General features: G+C 42.4%; 1 protein-coding gene across 9 annotated transcripts in view; it reads right to left on the bottom strand.

Annotated features, from left to right (window-relative positions):
• Positions 1–16,258, bottom strand: part of FAM13A (family with sequence similarity 13 member A) — a 137,661-nt gene that overhangs the window by 110,850 nt on the left and 10,553 nt on the right. For 8 of the 9 annotated variants that reach the window (XM_064449937.1, XM_064449935.1, XM_064449934.1 and 5 more), the window contains exon 4: positions 10,689–10,869. The exons of the other annotated variant lie outside the window; for it this stretch is intronic. In XM_064449937.1, coding sequence (XP_064306007.1) covers positions 10,689–10,869 — 181 coding nt within the window. The remainder of the gene's footprint in view (positions 1–10,688; positions 10,870–16,258) is intronic. 9 annotated transcript variants of the gene reach the window in all.

Here is a 16,258-nt window from a genome sequence, read left to right on the forward strand (position 1 = left end):
TCATGTCCTGGAATGTAGGCTTTCTGCATGTTTTATTGGGCTTTGGTGCCCAAGACTTATTTGAATTGTTTTAATGCAACAGTATGATCTCTAAAGAATCTTCTTCAGCTTGTAAAATACTTCTCTGATCATCCAGCGTCTGCCATTGTACAGCATTTCCAGCAGATGCACTCTCCTCTCAGTAATCCAAAAAGTGGCTGCATGAATGTGCATTTCCTAAAGACCCTGCAAAGTGGCAGAGACTGCAGATCAGGAGGTACAGAAAACACAGGAAAGGTTTAAAGAGAAGAAGCAGGGGAGCAAAAACCAGAAAAAAAAAAGTTTCTAGCATTTTTTTGGCTGAGGGCAACTATATTTGAATGAGAGTTAAAAACAGCCCAACCTTCCAAAAATTAAACAAAGGCCATCTGAGCTATTTTAAAGGGATGTAACTTGAAAGTAAACCATAGTTTACTGTAACCAGCAAATCAAAATTTACAAATAACTATCTGCTGTAAAACTGTAACTATAGTTTATAGGGGCCAGATATGCATTTCAACAAGAAGGCTCTGAAAGCAGATGCCCCAGAAATTTGCCACCAAAAAGTGCCTTCTTGTAGGGGTTGCATGCCATTGATCCTTCTCAATATTTTACCCTCTGCAGTATATATACATGTCAACAAGGAGAGGATCCCACTGCAGCAGGACGCATCTTTGTAAACTCCAGAGGAGAATTTTCACTGCTGTCATTTCAACATTTAATACACGCTAGATTCACAGGACATGAAGTTTAAAGGAACTGGATTACTTTTCACTGCAGAACATTGCCAACTGTAAAATGGCTCAGTCTCAGCTGCCTTAAATAATTCCATTGATTTTATTAGTGTGGAACCTGGCCTCAGACTAAATTAAAAAAAATGGAACACCTTGTATTGATGGATGTGTATGTATACTTGGACCAATTCTCTTCAAAGAATGTCTCATATTCACTAAAAGATAGTAACTGGCCTGAATAAAAGAAAGTGTATGTATGCATTAGGCCCATGCTAACATCCTGATTTAAGGAAAACCCTCTTCCCATGCTAAATATTGTTGGCTAAACGAGTTGGCACGGCCCAGAGCTTGCTTGATAATTCCGGCAAATCCTGACTGTTACCTTCCTGATGTGTTTCTCCAAAACAGGATACCACTTAAACAAGCCTGGCACCCCAATGAACCTCATTCCTAGGAAATGGACTGTAAATGTACTAGAGTGAGTTCAAGTCAAAATAAAGACTCCAGACAGCTTCAGTGAGTTTTAGAGCAGAACCTTGACTTAAGCCACATTTGCTGGGCACTACAGCCAACAACTCCCTAGTGGTAACAGCTAATATCAAAAAATCCTTCCTGGCTGAAAAACAGCTCACCCTAGAGTTTCCACAAAGCACACAAACATTATTTATTGGCTGCACAATTCAACGGCCTTCTTGCCCTCCCTTCCCCACATTACTTTGAAGTAAATCTTTATTAAATCAAATCTAAGAAAAGTCCAACATCTTATTCTGAACAATTCTGCATGTGTATGGTGAGACGCTCATGCAGAACACTTTGCCTGCATGCACGTCGAACACAAAGCAAAACCTCATGGCTTTAGCCTTTTTTATCACCCTTCTCTGAACGTAACCAAGCAGAGGGCAGTGTGAATTGTTTCATTTTAATAGCAGTGTAACATACTTTATCCATTCTCTCTGCCACTTAAACAGGCATATTTTACAAAGTTCATTTATTTTTTCCTTTAATTGCTATTATTAGACCTCCATCATGGCAAGGACTAGTATACTTTTTGAGCTATCCATGGTTACCTTTTTCTTGCAATAAAGCTTCAGCTCAGCATATATAAGAAGTTTAGATTATGAATACGCACCACCCTGCATATTTATACAACTTAAAATCCATCTGTTGCTGCACTGCATGATCCACCAGTCTGACTGGACTTTTCTGAAAATGGTGCAGAAAGAGAGTATCTTACTTCAGCTTTCCTTGGTCTGAAAAGTTGTAATATCTATGAATTTCACTTCAACTCACTAGAAAAACTCAGTCCTATGACAAAGTATTCTCTAACAGTACCATGTTCATGATCCACACCCTACTCCTTGGAAATTTCTCATATTCTTTTTGTTAAGATGTTGTTAAAACATTACAGTAAAACTGTGTTCATAGTCATGGTTCCTTTATGTCTAATTTGCATGTTAATTAGGCACTATAACTGTTCCTTTTAGAGTTAGATGCACATCTTACTCCAGTTACAAAATCCTCAATGGCAGGACTTGATCCCCTTATAGCCATGTATGTACGAACTACTTCAGTACCAGCACTAGAAACAGCAGCAGAACATCAGTTTCACTACCAGAAATACATTTTCTAGAAGGGAGGCATAAACCTGCAATTTCTGTGGTCATTTCTAGAAGAAAAAAATATTGATGGGTTCAGTTCTATCTTAGAGATTTGAGCTGGAAAACTCTGACTTCTCACAGTAGCTTGCAAAGTCACGAACAGACACACAGCATAGGCAGTGACAGAAGCTTTAGATTCCTCGGACACCCTGCCCTTCCCGGAGAGATGCTCAGAGTGATCTCTGCACAAAGCACAGCAGCTCCACATTAAGTACTTGGAAAAAATGTGCTTTGTCTAAACGAGGCACCACCATTAACAGCACCTGACTCAGGCAAGCAAGGCCGAGGGCAAAGGTGCACTAGTACCCCAAGTTTTACATGATGTTAAAGGTTGAAATTATTGGTGAAGCCACTTTAAAGCAGAAAAAACCAGTAGTTCTCAAAGTTAAAACATTGCTTGGGAATAGGATCAAGTTGTTAGACCTTCATTTCAAAATATGACACCCAGCAATTTTTCACACTTCTGCACAATGTCCTACCAGCATGCCTGGCCCACCCACCGCAGCTCCATGCCACTCATGTCCATGCAATCCAGTGCTCACTTGTGCTTTTGGTTCCTCCAGACCAATTTAAGCCAAGAGGTCTCTGCTTCCACGGGGATGCTCAAGAAAGCTGATTTCAAACGGGTTAAACCACATCAAAGCCCTGTGTCACAACTCTTACTCAGAACTGAAGTGACCTGAGGTCAGACTAACTCTGAATGAATTACTTACATTTTATGCATTAGTTAAGTGAATTTACCTCAGGATCCCTGTAAACAAGCTGTAACAGGTAACTGCAGAGTGGGATTAGGAGACAGTGAATCTCCAGACTCTACTGTGAGTGGTGCAGTAATACATCCAAACATGACTGCATCCGGAAGGACACAGGCATCACTACAAGGCTCTGTCACCATCCACCACACCTGAGAAACTTGCTGCAAATGGAAATGAGGGCCAGGAGGACTTCTGACGTAGTCATCTGCCTGTAATGAGCTGGACTGAGATCACTGAATTGATTACACCAGGCAATAACTGCTAACAGCTTCCCGTCACAACTGAGAACCAGAGATTTCCATGTGAAATGGCGTGTCTGATTCTGAATTCCTGACTCTGTTCGACCCCACCCTGTCTGCGATGAAGAACGCACATTACCATTTCCTTAAGTGCCATTGCAGAAGTAGCCTGCATGGAATGACAGCACTGTAATCCTAATTTACAAACCACTGAGGGCTATATGATCTGTCTTCTCTGACTGCTGCTTTTGCTGTTTGTTCAGTACCTTTTGTAGAGGAGAACCACAAAGTCACCGTACCATTCTCCTAGGGGATCCTGCAAAAAATTAAGGGACTCAAAGGACAGGGAACACTACATGGGTTTTTTGTTTCTCCAGTACTGGCAAAACATTTTCATTAGTGCCTCAGATACCCATGAGCCCCTCAACAAGCACAACTGAAGGTTTTGAGAGCAGAGCTGCAGTAACCTTAAGAGGTTACAACTTCAGGCAGTCTGCTCTGTCCCTCTAGACAGACATTATGGTGTCTTTAACAGATGTGACCTGATGGCCAGAACTCAGCTGCTGAAAGTGATTTGTCTTAACACACTGGACCACAAACTGGTGCAGCTGAAAACAGGCACATTTTGTGTCTGCAGATTCTGCTGCAAGATCAGAGGCCAACAGGTAGCTAAAGATGCAGCAGCGCTGACTTGAGGCAGGTGTTCATCTCAGTGTGTGTGAGTCATTTACATGCTCTGCATCATTTACAGACTTACATCTCACCCGTTTGGAGCAAATGCAAGGACATATGTCACCACTGAAATTTTACAGAAGTGTCTTAGCTTCTGAGGCACTGGAGAATCCACCAAGGCATCTAACTGCCTACCTTTTAAAATATGTCCCAGATTATTTTCTGTAACATCACATTTAGGAGCCTAAGTCAACTCAGTAATTCCATCTCTGTCTACACCATTTGCAGTAGATGCATAATGCAAAATGCAGGGAATGCAGGTAACGCAAAGCTAGGTAATGCAGGTAACGGAAAGTTAGAGTGATGCCGCCACAAAGACTTTACTGTCTGGCTTCATTTACATGCAAAATCTTTTGCTCCAGCAGAAGCTCCATTTCTCATCAGGAAACTGCAGCAACAGTAGGCATCTTTGAAAGTGTGATCTACACAAAGGGGGACGAAGGGCAATACACAGTCTATCACCTATTCACAAAGCACTTCACTCCCATCTCCAAACATATCAAAACAGAGGCTCTTCAAAAATGCTCCTTGTGATTGTATTTGAGCTGTATTGCTGAGCTCAAACAGCATTTTGTTTTGCACATATTAGAAAAAAGTTCTTTACTAAGAGGGTGGCCGAGCACTGGAACAAGGTCCCCAGGAAGCGGTCGTGGTCCCAAGCCTGTCGGTGTGCAGTAAGCATTTGGACAACATTCTTAGATATGTGGTTTATCTTTTAGGTTGCCCTGTGTAGAGACGGGAGTTGGACTCGATCCTCATGGGCCTCTTCCAACTCAGCATACTCTATGATTCTGTGATTGTAGCTTTTCCTGTGAAATTGCTCCTCCACTTAAATTCTGTGTGTATGCTTTATTGCCAGTCCTCCATCGAGATCAAAAGAAAGAACATTTTCAACCCAGAGCAGTAACTTATTTTCATGGAGCTTTTCAACCAAAAAAACACAGCACAAACAGAAGAAAAATCCCTAAACCAAACTACAGAGAATTTCCTATTGAAATAATCACTATTTTGTTCAAGGGATGAAATGGGAAATATCATAACACCTGCCACTGATCATAAAAGAGAAACTTTCTCAACTGAAACTTTAAGGGGTGGGTGTTCACTAGGAGAATGGAAAACTTGAGATGGAATTTGGCCAGAACAACCCTCCACTTATGAAGAGAGCAATGCATCTTTAGCAATCTCCCTTTTATTTTACATACAGACAATTCAATGGACACCAAATGACAAAGTTGAGTACACAACAGAAAAGAAACAGGAGAGAAAAACCATAAAAATATATCACAGAAAGGCTTGGCAATAGAGTCCCTTATGCACTTCCCAAAGAGGAGGCGAGCACTCATGAGTATTTAGTATGATTACAGATGAGAATATTGATGGCCCTCTTGTATTATGCTCGATGCTTTAAATTGGCATCATAGTGTGTAGCATACTGAATTCCTACGAAACACAATTCCTTTACCCTGCTGGCAAATGTAGCATTTAAAATCCATACAAACCCTGAAGGAAAGGTTATGTCATATGCTCCAATTTGCAATCATGAATGTTAGAACAACAATTTTCAGTACTCACTTTGACCCCAATCCTGGACTCACATTTGTTTTTAAGACTGATGCAGGATTGGGACTGCACTATCTGAAAACATAGTCCCTCCACATAATGTTTCAAAGGCCAATATTACTCACTGATGAGTTCTAGTTCAGACCCTCTGCTTTCACTTCAGCTTCTTACACCCCATCTGTGTGGGCTCAAGGCTGCTAGAAACCAAGGCAAGACATTCATGCAGAACTTTAGATCAGATCTTAATTCTTACAAATTCAGCAATACACTGGAAATCTTTTTGAATCTCTGAAGTACCTACAGCTACCCTACAGACGATCTACATTTTCTCCATACCTAAAGATGATCTACCTTTTCTCCATACCTAACACTTTCTTGTACAACCCTTCAGGTAACTTCTGTTATGTAGTCATCATACAGAAATAACTGCATCTATCTCTAGCATTTTAACTGGGTACCTGCATTTCCCATCCGCTTTTGGGGGGATGGAGCAATCCCTCACAACATAATTAATCTCTGTTGGAATGAAACACGGTCAGATTAGCGAGGACTTGAATGATGGAGACCACACACACAGATCATTCTTTGAGAGTGAGCTGTGAAAAAGGGTGCAAATGGATCCTCTGCTCACACTGTGACTGGCAGACCTCAAATCTTTTACCATCCCAACCAAAGGACAGGTTGAATGCAGCAGCCCCTCTGACACCCAGCTCCAAGAGAGCAGAGAGGAAGAGACAAAACCCAGCTGGTCCTCTCCTTCCTCTTCAGCACGAGCTGTGAGAGCTGAGCGGAGACACACAGCAGGCCATAACTAAGGCTATGGCTCTACAGGAGCTGAAATTCAGGTCAACAGACAATAGCTTCCTCCAAGAGTTACCATGCTGCAAGTGTTAACACTCCACACAAATTAGCCCAGTGACAGAAAAGAATCATAGAATGTCCTGAGTTAGAAGGGACCTGCAAGGATCATCAACTCCAACTCCTGTCCCTGCACAGGACAACACCGAAGTTCACACCATGTGTCTGAGGACACTGTCCAAGTGCTTCTTTAATAGCATCAGGCTTGGCGCCGTGACTGCCTCCCTGGGGAGCCCGTTCCAGTGCTCCACCACCCTCTGGGTGAAGAACTTTTTCCCAATATCCAACCTAAACCTCTGCAGGCACATCTTCCTGCCATTCCCTTGGGTCCTATCATTGGTCACCAGAGAGAAAAGATCAGCGCCTGCCCCTCCTGTCCCCTTGTGAGGAAGCTGTAGACCGCGATGAGGTCTCCTCTCAGCCTCCTCTTCTCCAGACTGAACAAACCAAGTGACTTTAGCTGTTCCTCATATGGTTTCCCCTCTAAACACTTCACCAACTTTATGGCCCTTCTCTGGACGCTCTCTAGTAGCTTTATATCCTTAATGTACTGTGGTGCCAAAACTGCACACAGCACTCGAGGTGAGGCCGCACCAGTGTAGAGCAGAGTGGGACAATCCCCTCCCTCAACAGGCACAATACAGTGCTTGATGCACCCCAGGACATGGTTGGCCCTCTTGGCTGCCAGGACACGCTGTTGGCTCATGTTCAACTTGCCACAACCAGAATCCCCAGGTCCCTCTCTGCAGAGCTGCTCTCTAGCCTCTCGTTCCCCAGTCTGTGTGTACATCCAGGGTTGCCGTGCCCCAGGTACAAAATCCAGCACTTGCTTTTGTTAAACTTCATACGGGTGGTGATTGCCCAGACCTCCAGTCTGTCTAGATAAGATGACAACTATTTATGTTCCTATACCTTTGTGCTCCTTGTTCTTCAAGGGCTGTATTCCTCTGTACACTTGACCTTTGTCTTCCATCACAATAAATCTGAACAATCCAAGTTGGAAGAAAACAGTGCACTAATCTCCAACCATCATATTTTCCTTTTCTGAGCTGTCTGAACTTGCCCTTTACATTTTTCTATATCTCATATCACAGTTCATTATAAGGAATGCAAACAGCCGTTTTCTACCCTCTTATTAATTGGAAATACAGAAAGCACAAGATAACCTTTAATTAGAAAAGCACCAGTACGGTTTGTCAAACAGCAAGTAAGGAAGCAGGGGAAGTAGTGGCTAAGATAAAAGTAATAAGGGTTGAAAGTTTAGGAGATAAGATAAATTACTGAGAACATGACATAGAATGAGATTAAGAGAATTAAAATGAAGTCTAAATGTCTGGAAAGTGGCCCGACCATGAGAGTTATTCAATTGTTAAACAGCTTCAGTTATGAAGTAGGAGACACTATGTTTAAATAGCTCAAACGTCACTAAAAATACCTTGCAGAAAGCAATCCTTCACTATCAGCAGGTGGGCTTTATCTTCTCTGACACCGTGCATTAACTACACAGACTCCAATGCTGATTTTAGACATGAGTGTGAACTTCTGACGGAAAAATCTCAGATCTTCCTGCTTCAGCAGTGTAATTGCTGACAAGCTGGATGCTAAGCCTTCTTTCCTTGTTCCAGAGAAACACCCCATACACTGCTCTGAACAAACGATGCAAAGCGAGAAGCATTCGCTTCAACCACCTGCTGGTATTTAATTTCTGCAGCGAGTCTCTCTAGGGGCTGCCTGTAGCCAGTAGTAACACAGCCCTTGCCAAGCAGGCTTCAGACACAGCCTTACTCCAGAGCTCTGAATTGCATTCTGAGGATCTCTGGCTGCTTGGCCAACCAGCTGGCTAAGTCCAATGCCTAAAGTTCAGTGCTGCAAGGTTTTTCCTCCTCCTATCAAATCTTTGTTGATACAGATGGTCACAGTTCCAGCAATTTAAGACTGCATCCATTAACACGTGTTTGATCTGTTGCTCACAATCTTTGTGTCCGGACCACAATCCTGAACTACCTTGAAAAGATCAAGATCTGATGAAACACATAGCTGAATAACTAGATGGTGAAACTTAGTTTAAATAAAAATCTACATCCATAATTCTGACATATTTCAGTCCTCTAAAAAACACATTATCAATTTGTCAAGTATAAAACCTTGCTTTCATTGCTGCTTTTCCTACATGGGCATTTATTTCAATGTGTGTCACAACTGCAGGGCTGGCTCTGTTCATCTACAGCCACAAGAGCCCTTGTGTTTTCATCTCCAGTGAACCCTGCCTTTCTCAGCCTTCTGCAATGGAATGATGTGATTCTGCCCCTCTTACACACAGGCCCTATACGTTACAAAAACTATTAAGTCTCTTCTTTGTCATCTTAGGAGCACAGATCAGTTGAAGAAACAACTATGCAGCTTTTAAGTACGGTTTGGTTTAATCTTAGGAATGCCAACTGCAATTTCAAACTGCAACTTTTTGCATTCTACACCAATAGTATTCAGAGCTAATTTTTAAACTTTCCTGAACAAAGTGATGAGTAAACTAAAAATTATTCTAATAACCACTTGGGAGTTTGAGTCATAGAGATTTAGCCATTGGACTCAGATTCTTCTAATTTATTTTGTTTGTTCTTAACTCCACTAATACATTTAGACAGAAATTCCCAAACTGCCTATACAAATGTAATCTTCAAAAATTCTTTTGCTTTTCCTTGTCAGAAGTTTACAGTATTTTGCTTCCACTAACTCTCATATCCATGCATTCCCACACATACTGCTGTCTTGAGTTTTCTTTCTTTTGGAGAGGAAGACAATTATTTTCAAAATATGCTTTATCTTTTTGTATTAACACAGTGAATGCTTTAATCCTGACATATTCACCTTCATCATCCACGAGCAACACCTTAAGACGAGGCAGTGGTGTAGTCACAAGGACAAGCTTTGGTTTAAATGTCTCACCTCTGCGTGTTCTTCCCCTAACCAATGGAAAAAAGATATGCTTCTTTAAAAAGGGAGTAGGCAGCATCTAGCCTAGGTATGTGGAACTGGCTCAATACATTACAAGGAACCTAATTTCTGTTTTCTCTCTTTAAAGTGGTCTACTTCTTTCCACTGGCTACAGAGGAAGCCTAGGGAGACAGTCTCATTAGGCAATTAATCTAATCTAAGACTCATTAGGCAACTCAGTATTATTCCAGAGTGAAATTTTAAAAGGATCAGTACAAATCTGACATTTGCTATAAGGAACCCACTTGTTTCTTTTCGCTGATCTCATGCATCTTTCAAGACCAATGACTGAACTAAACTCCCTACATGTCTCCCATGTCTTAGATCTTGGATGCCAGCCAGTGGGTGTATTACAGACAAGACCAGAGTGAAGATGCTAATGGTGCACTGCATCACAGCAGTGACTCAACAGAAACATTCTCACTCAGGTGTGTTCTTGCACCTGGAAATAACTCTTCTTGCTACCGCTGCAAGCTCCACCAGCATGTACAACGTATTGTCTTCACCACAAGTGCCAAGGAACTGCGCCCAGTGAAAGAAACTAGTAAAACTAGGGAGTTCAGTAAGAAGTCTGAAGAGGCTTCCGCTGGCTTCCACTCCATAACCTCCAGACCAGTTTCTGAATATGCTAGAAGGATAAAGAGCCCAGAATCATCAGCAACTTGAAGACAGACACCAGATCACAAGGCCAAATTTGCAGAGAGCATGCCATATCCATCTCCAGAAATTATACAGCACCCGGGTGCTGCATAGGAGTCCTTCTCCCCACGTATCCCTTCTCAAATCCATCTGCAGAAAAGCATTTATATTACCTGATGGCAAAGGAAGAAAGCTGTATGAGCACAAGCCTCATTGCACTTCTACAGTCTGAAGGCCTTTCATTGATATACTCCTGCTCTGTTGTCAATGCAGCAATAGAAAACTGACCAACCGTTCAGCAAAATAGCAAGAGGAGATGGGTGAGCAACTCAACTCTGATTCAGCTCAAACACTAGTTTTAGCACTAAAATATATCATAAAGCCCCAGTCATTGCCTCTGTTTGATCACCCTGACAAATTAGGGTTCTGAGCTACATTTCTGGCCATCTGCTCCAGATGTCACTCTCTGTCAATATATGTGGAAAAATGAGCGCCCCAACTTACTGAAAGCAGTTTGGTCCAAACACTGTGGCAAGATTGCAAAGGTTCATCCTGTTCTCTACATGATGTTCAGCAACCTTTATCAGGAACTGGCACAGATACTTCAGCAGGCAGTAATGAGCATCAGGCAGTTCTTTAAGGAGTTCTTTCAAGTTACTTTCCTTCTGCATGTCGTTTCTAGTGTCTAGGAAAAACAACAGAAGAAAAAACATATGTATATGGTTTCCTGCATTGCTGCCAATTTACTTCCAATGGTGAGCAAGCAGTGGGATCTAAAATTTAATCTTATTTCTGTTCAGAAGCACAGAATCCTCCAAACGCTCAATTTTCCTCAGGGAACCTGCACTGCTCTCCTGAGGCTCACCTTGGCTATCACTGGCACCGTTTCATGTTCACCTTTACGTTGTAACTGTTTTCCTGAGCAGAATCAGCAGTGGTCACAGCTAACAGCATTGGAGCATGTTTATTCCCACCCAGTACACAGCTGTATCTGCTTTGACTCCAGCTCTACCAGATTTCCTGCTCCCATGCTTCTTCTGGATGTTATCTCTGCTCCCAAACCCCATCTCATACTCTGTTTTAGTTCCCCCTCTCGTGAAAACCTTCAAAAAGAAGAAAGCAAGAACAGTAAAACAAACAGGCTCCTGAAACGCAGGTGTTGTTAGAATAACAGTACTACAGTGTTTTCTGTGGGTACATTTTTTGAAAAGCTCAATCTCGTATCAGAGTGACAACTCTGTATGAGTCTTAGGAGAGCGGCGCTGCATAAGGAAAACAGGCTGTCCACAGCAGCGTTACACTGCATAACAAGCCAAAATTTGGCCGCCTTAGAGAGAGTAGGCTAGAGAGTAGCCTTGTTATACCATGCAGTCTTCTAGAATTTAAGTATAGACAAAAGTTCCCATACTGAGTAATATCAAAGTATGACTAAGGTAAATTTTCTTTCATACATGTTCTTGGTGGTGGTGGGTTTTTTAAGCAAGAATTGCATGAACTTCACAGATACTGTGTTTATACCAACCCAGGCTATGAACTCAAGCTTGGCCTCTCACACAGCTTCTACTGTGTTCTGCTTCTGGAATTTAGCTCAAAACCCACAAAATTCTTTGCTCCCCTCCTCCACCCAAAAAGCACTTTCCAAAAGTACTCACCAAAATCTTGGGTTTGCAATGCCAGTCAAATTACAGGACAAAACATTTCAACCAACTGATTAATTATATCCTTTTCTTCTAAGAAAGAAGAATTTCTTCTAAGAAATTAGCTCCTTCAAAAGGTCAAATATCAAATGTGCATGAAGCAGATGAGCAAAAATCTTATTTATTTATCTCAATTATTTCCTTCAAAATTTTGAAGAGCTATACAGAATAAAAACAATGTGACTTCACTACTATGAATCAGCTTGGTGACACTAAGAAATCTGATTTATCATTTTTATTTCTGCAGCAAAATTTCAGGGTGCTTCTGAAGACTGTGTTAAATGGAATAACAATAAGGAATTTAATTCTATTTGCACTGATCAAAGTGGACTGGACAGTCTCTGACTTGATTACTAATTATCTTCTCATGAAGCTTAAAGAAAAACAAAACACAACTGATTTCCACATAGCCAGAACATTAAAATCCACCTCCTAACACACTTCTCTTTAGATAACAAAAAAACTAGCACAGAGTATTTTCTACTATAAATTGCTTGCAGTTATGATAAGGAAAGCCAAAGCCATCTCCCAGAAAAAACCACACCTCTTCCACCACCATCACCCCACCACCTAATGAGTGAATGCCCTTGAGAACTAATTGCCTCTTTGAGCCTCTCACCCGGGCATTAGATTGACAAGTACTTTTCCATTTACTGAAGAATTTTCTACCTCTTCCAAACTAGAAAGATGCTAATAACCTCCACAAAACATTCTGAACACAGGTTTGCACACCGACAACAAACAAGGCTATTGGCCTTGTGGTATCAGTTGTATTTGGTGGGTAGGATGTCCCTGTTCATTAACCACGATTTATTATGTGGTAAGAATCAACATCAGAGATGCTTATCGCTGGGCACAGCCAAACCTTTGTTCATTTCTGTACTTTCAAGAACAGAGACAGATATCAGATCACAAGATCTTGAGAAATTACCCTAATTGAAGGACACGGAGACACTGAACAACATGAAGCAGCAAAACCCATTTACTGGGCCACGAAATTCCTTGTCCTTGTGAAATGGGAGAAAGAAAATATGGCTTTCCTCTCTCTCCTCCTTTTCCAGTGAAAAAGCAAGGGAAGGAACTAAAGCCTTTCTCCTAATACAATCCAAAAATCAAAACTAATTTCATAATTCTCCTGCTGCTGTCTTTAGTCATGACAACCACTTGCTTGGAGCATTCCTCCTCCTTTTGTCCACCTGCTAGCCAATTTTTCTATTTGCTTCAAAGTCAATCACTAAGGTTTACTCAGCTGGTACTGACCATCAGAGAAATATTAGAGCACCTGAGCTGTTTATGCTACCATGCAGACAAGCATCAAGCGTACCAAAGCCCTAAGCTTATGCACATGCCTCATTTTGTGAGGTACAAGCTGTGCCGTGGAAGTCAAGACTACGAAGTACAGTCAGATTAAAGAGGGTGGCATGAAGCTAAGCATACGCTCCAGTCTCCGCAGCATCCTGAGATGAGATGAACGAGCTCGTCAATAATGGGCAAAGCAGAGTCCCAGATTTTCAAAGGCAATTCCAGAACCTACATTTAAACCATATTTCCAGATATGCCCAGCTACCAACACACTCATGATTTTCAAGCACAGTACATGAAAGTCTTTTGAAAATTTTGCCCAATACAGCAGAGGGAAGGAGAAAGGAGTAAAGGAAGAATGAAGGCTGGGGGAAGGTACTTTCAAGGCAGAATCAAAGGCATTTGCTCTTTTATTTTGGGAGCCTCCCAGAAGCCATGTGAAGCAGATGGCACCCCAGCAGAGGTCTGCGAGAAAAGCCTAGCTAGACGAGCAGCCAGGAAGAGCTTGAAACCAGGGATGAGATGGTGGTTTCTGGGCTGAGGCAGGGAACAAAACCGGCAGCCTCAGTCCATGACTAGGCTTAGCAGGCAGAGGGCACAGAACACAGCGTGACAGGCAGAGGGCCAAGGAAGCCAGCATGAGCAGTGTGGCACCTCAGAACTGAGCCAGGGAGTTGCTAATTACTGAGGGACAAGTCAAGGAGACAACTCTGTAAAAATGTTAATTAACTAGAAACAGGAGCCTCAACAGTGGAGGAGGCACAGACACATTTGCAAGGGTGTTTTCAGTCTCATTTAATTTCAGTATACACCCACGGATCACAACAAGAGGGACATATTTTCCAACGGATCATCCTATTTCTGAACCTATTGAGTTTCTCTGACATGCAACAGACATGATCTAATATCCCATTTCATCCCTCTTCACACTACTCCTTCCTCCTGCAGAGCATGCTGCCTAAACATCACTAAAGGTATGGATGCTTGCAGACAGGTGTGAGTAACTGCTTTGCTCATGTCTCAAATGGTCTGACCCCAAACAACTCCATCCTGAAAGCACTGAAACCATATCAGCATGGTGCCATGCCCTAGTTAATTATCTCTGCCGTGAGACAAGGAAGAGAGTCCAGGGCTCAGTGTCATACTACCACGTCTGCATAGCTTTCAGCTGCCTTGCATACTACCAGCTTGGAGAGCAGACAGAAAAGCTTGCATCTGTCTATAGCTGTCAGTGTGCCCTAAGAAGTTAATCTTCAGCACATAGGCAGCAGGTTGTACATTGCAGTACCACTGCACCCACCAGGCTGTTGGAGGAATCAAAGCATTTCTTTCCACCTCCACAATCTATGGAAAGTAGGACTCCAGTCTCTCTCTGCCAAGAAGCAATCTGCTTCAAACACGATCCTGCCTCAGAGGAAAAAGAAAAAATCATGCCTTGTTGCCATCAGTAGCAGAAATGCTGGAAGTCCTCATCATAAGAAGGTTGTCATCCCAATCCAGCTTGAGACCCCTCACTTTGCATCATTAAGGCACTTTGCAGAGCTGTATTTATGCTTCATTCCAACATATTGGGAGCAGAGCTCTTCTTTTGCAGCTCTGCTGGGTGTCATCGTCTGTGTAAGAAATCCAGTTCCAAGAGTTCCAAGAGCATAACAAACATCATAGCATGTGGAAAACAGGAGTTATTTCTGTAGTTTGGAACTAGTCCTGATAACACCACAATGATATAAAAGCCAAAAGAAAAGGTTAAAACCATGCCACAAGATCCTGGAGAACCACAGACAACTAGTGAAGCTGATCTGCTGCACTGCTGCAGTTACTGCGGTTAAGGGGTCAGCTCTCATCTACTCATTTTCACACTCATTTATTAATTTTCACAGTCACTGTTAAGGTTGAAATTTGACCTCTAAAATCCCCAAACACAACCTATATTTTTGGTTCTGCTTGTTCATGTAACTCAAATAGCTGCTGGCTACTAAGTGTTCCCTAACTTGACCTGTTGATCCAGAAGGGAGCTGATCCTTCCCTTCTACCACCTGCCACCCCTCTCCCTGAAACTAGCAGGGCTGTTCATGGGCACCAGGCAAAACCTTGCCAGCCGTCACAGGCTATGAGCAGGGGGAGGTATGTAAGACAGAATTCATATCTAGCTGCTGCCCACTGAAAAATATAAATTCTATAGGATGGAGCAATGTCAAGAAGCCAGAGTGATCAAATAGCATTCAACTTCATTGGAAGTACCAAAGGAAGACAGAAGCCCACATTTCACTGTACCCCCGCTGGAGGAGGGAATGCAAGAACAACAAAGAAATTCATGTCAGGGAGAAGTTTTCTGTATGCTAAAAAGTAAAAGCACAACAGCAACCTGCCTTGCTGAAAGCAAACAACCTGTGAAAGGGAGAAAGAGCTGTGCATACAGTTCCTAGTACATACAAGTATCTTAAAAGTCCGTTTATATCATGGTATAAAAGATAAAGAATGAAGAGCCAGAAGGAATAAACAAGCTCAGGCAGGGATTGCTGTATGGGAGCTGCTGAGTTCTTACAGCTGAGGTTTCTGAAAGAAACTTTTACCGCTCTGTAAGCACAGCCTGTTTTGCACGGACTGGCACAGCTCTGCTCCGCAGTGAAGCCTCAGCCATAAAAGAGATTGTGATGGACATTTTTTACCCCAGGACTCCCTGCAAGGAGCAGCCGCCTTCTTATTTGTCAGGCACTCTGAGGAGACCGGCCAGCACAAGTATAACTATCATTGTGTCCCTGGCCTGCGCTTGCTACGTATATCTCCAATCAAAATCCAACTTACAGAGGGAGCCTTTCTCACCTCCCACTGCCACTGCCTCTTCCAAGGGCAGAGAGAGAACATCAGGACACACCAAACAGCCTTTAGGATACGCTATGTGATGTTTTCTGGAACTGAACAGTCTTGGTGTTATGCTGAATATTTATATAAACAGCAATGTGTCAGGATTTGGGGGCAGCGTGCAGAGCTCTGTTTCACATGACATTGCACAGGCTGCAGACAGCATGCCAAACCAGCTGTGCAGACTTCCTGAACAACCAATTGATCAAGTTC

Source organism: Phalacrocorax carbo, chromosome 4 (genome assembly GCF_963921805.1).
Source record: "Phalacrocorax carbo chromosome 4, bPhaCar2.1, whole genome shotgun sequence".
Taxonomy (NCBI): Eukaryota; Metazoa; Chordata; class Aves; order Suliformes; family Phalacrocoracidae; genus Phalacrocorax; species Phalacrocorax carbo.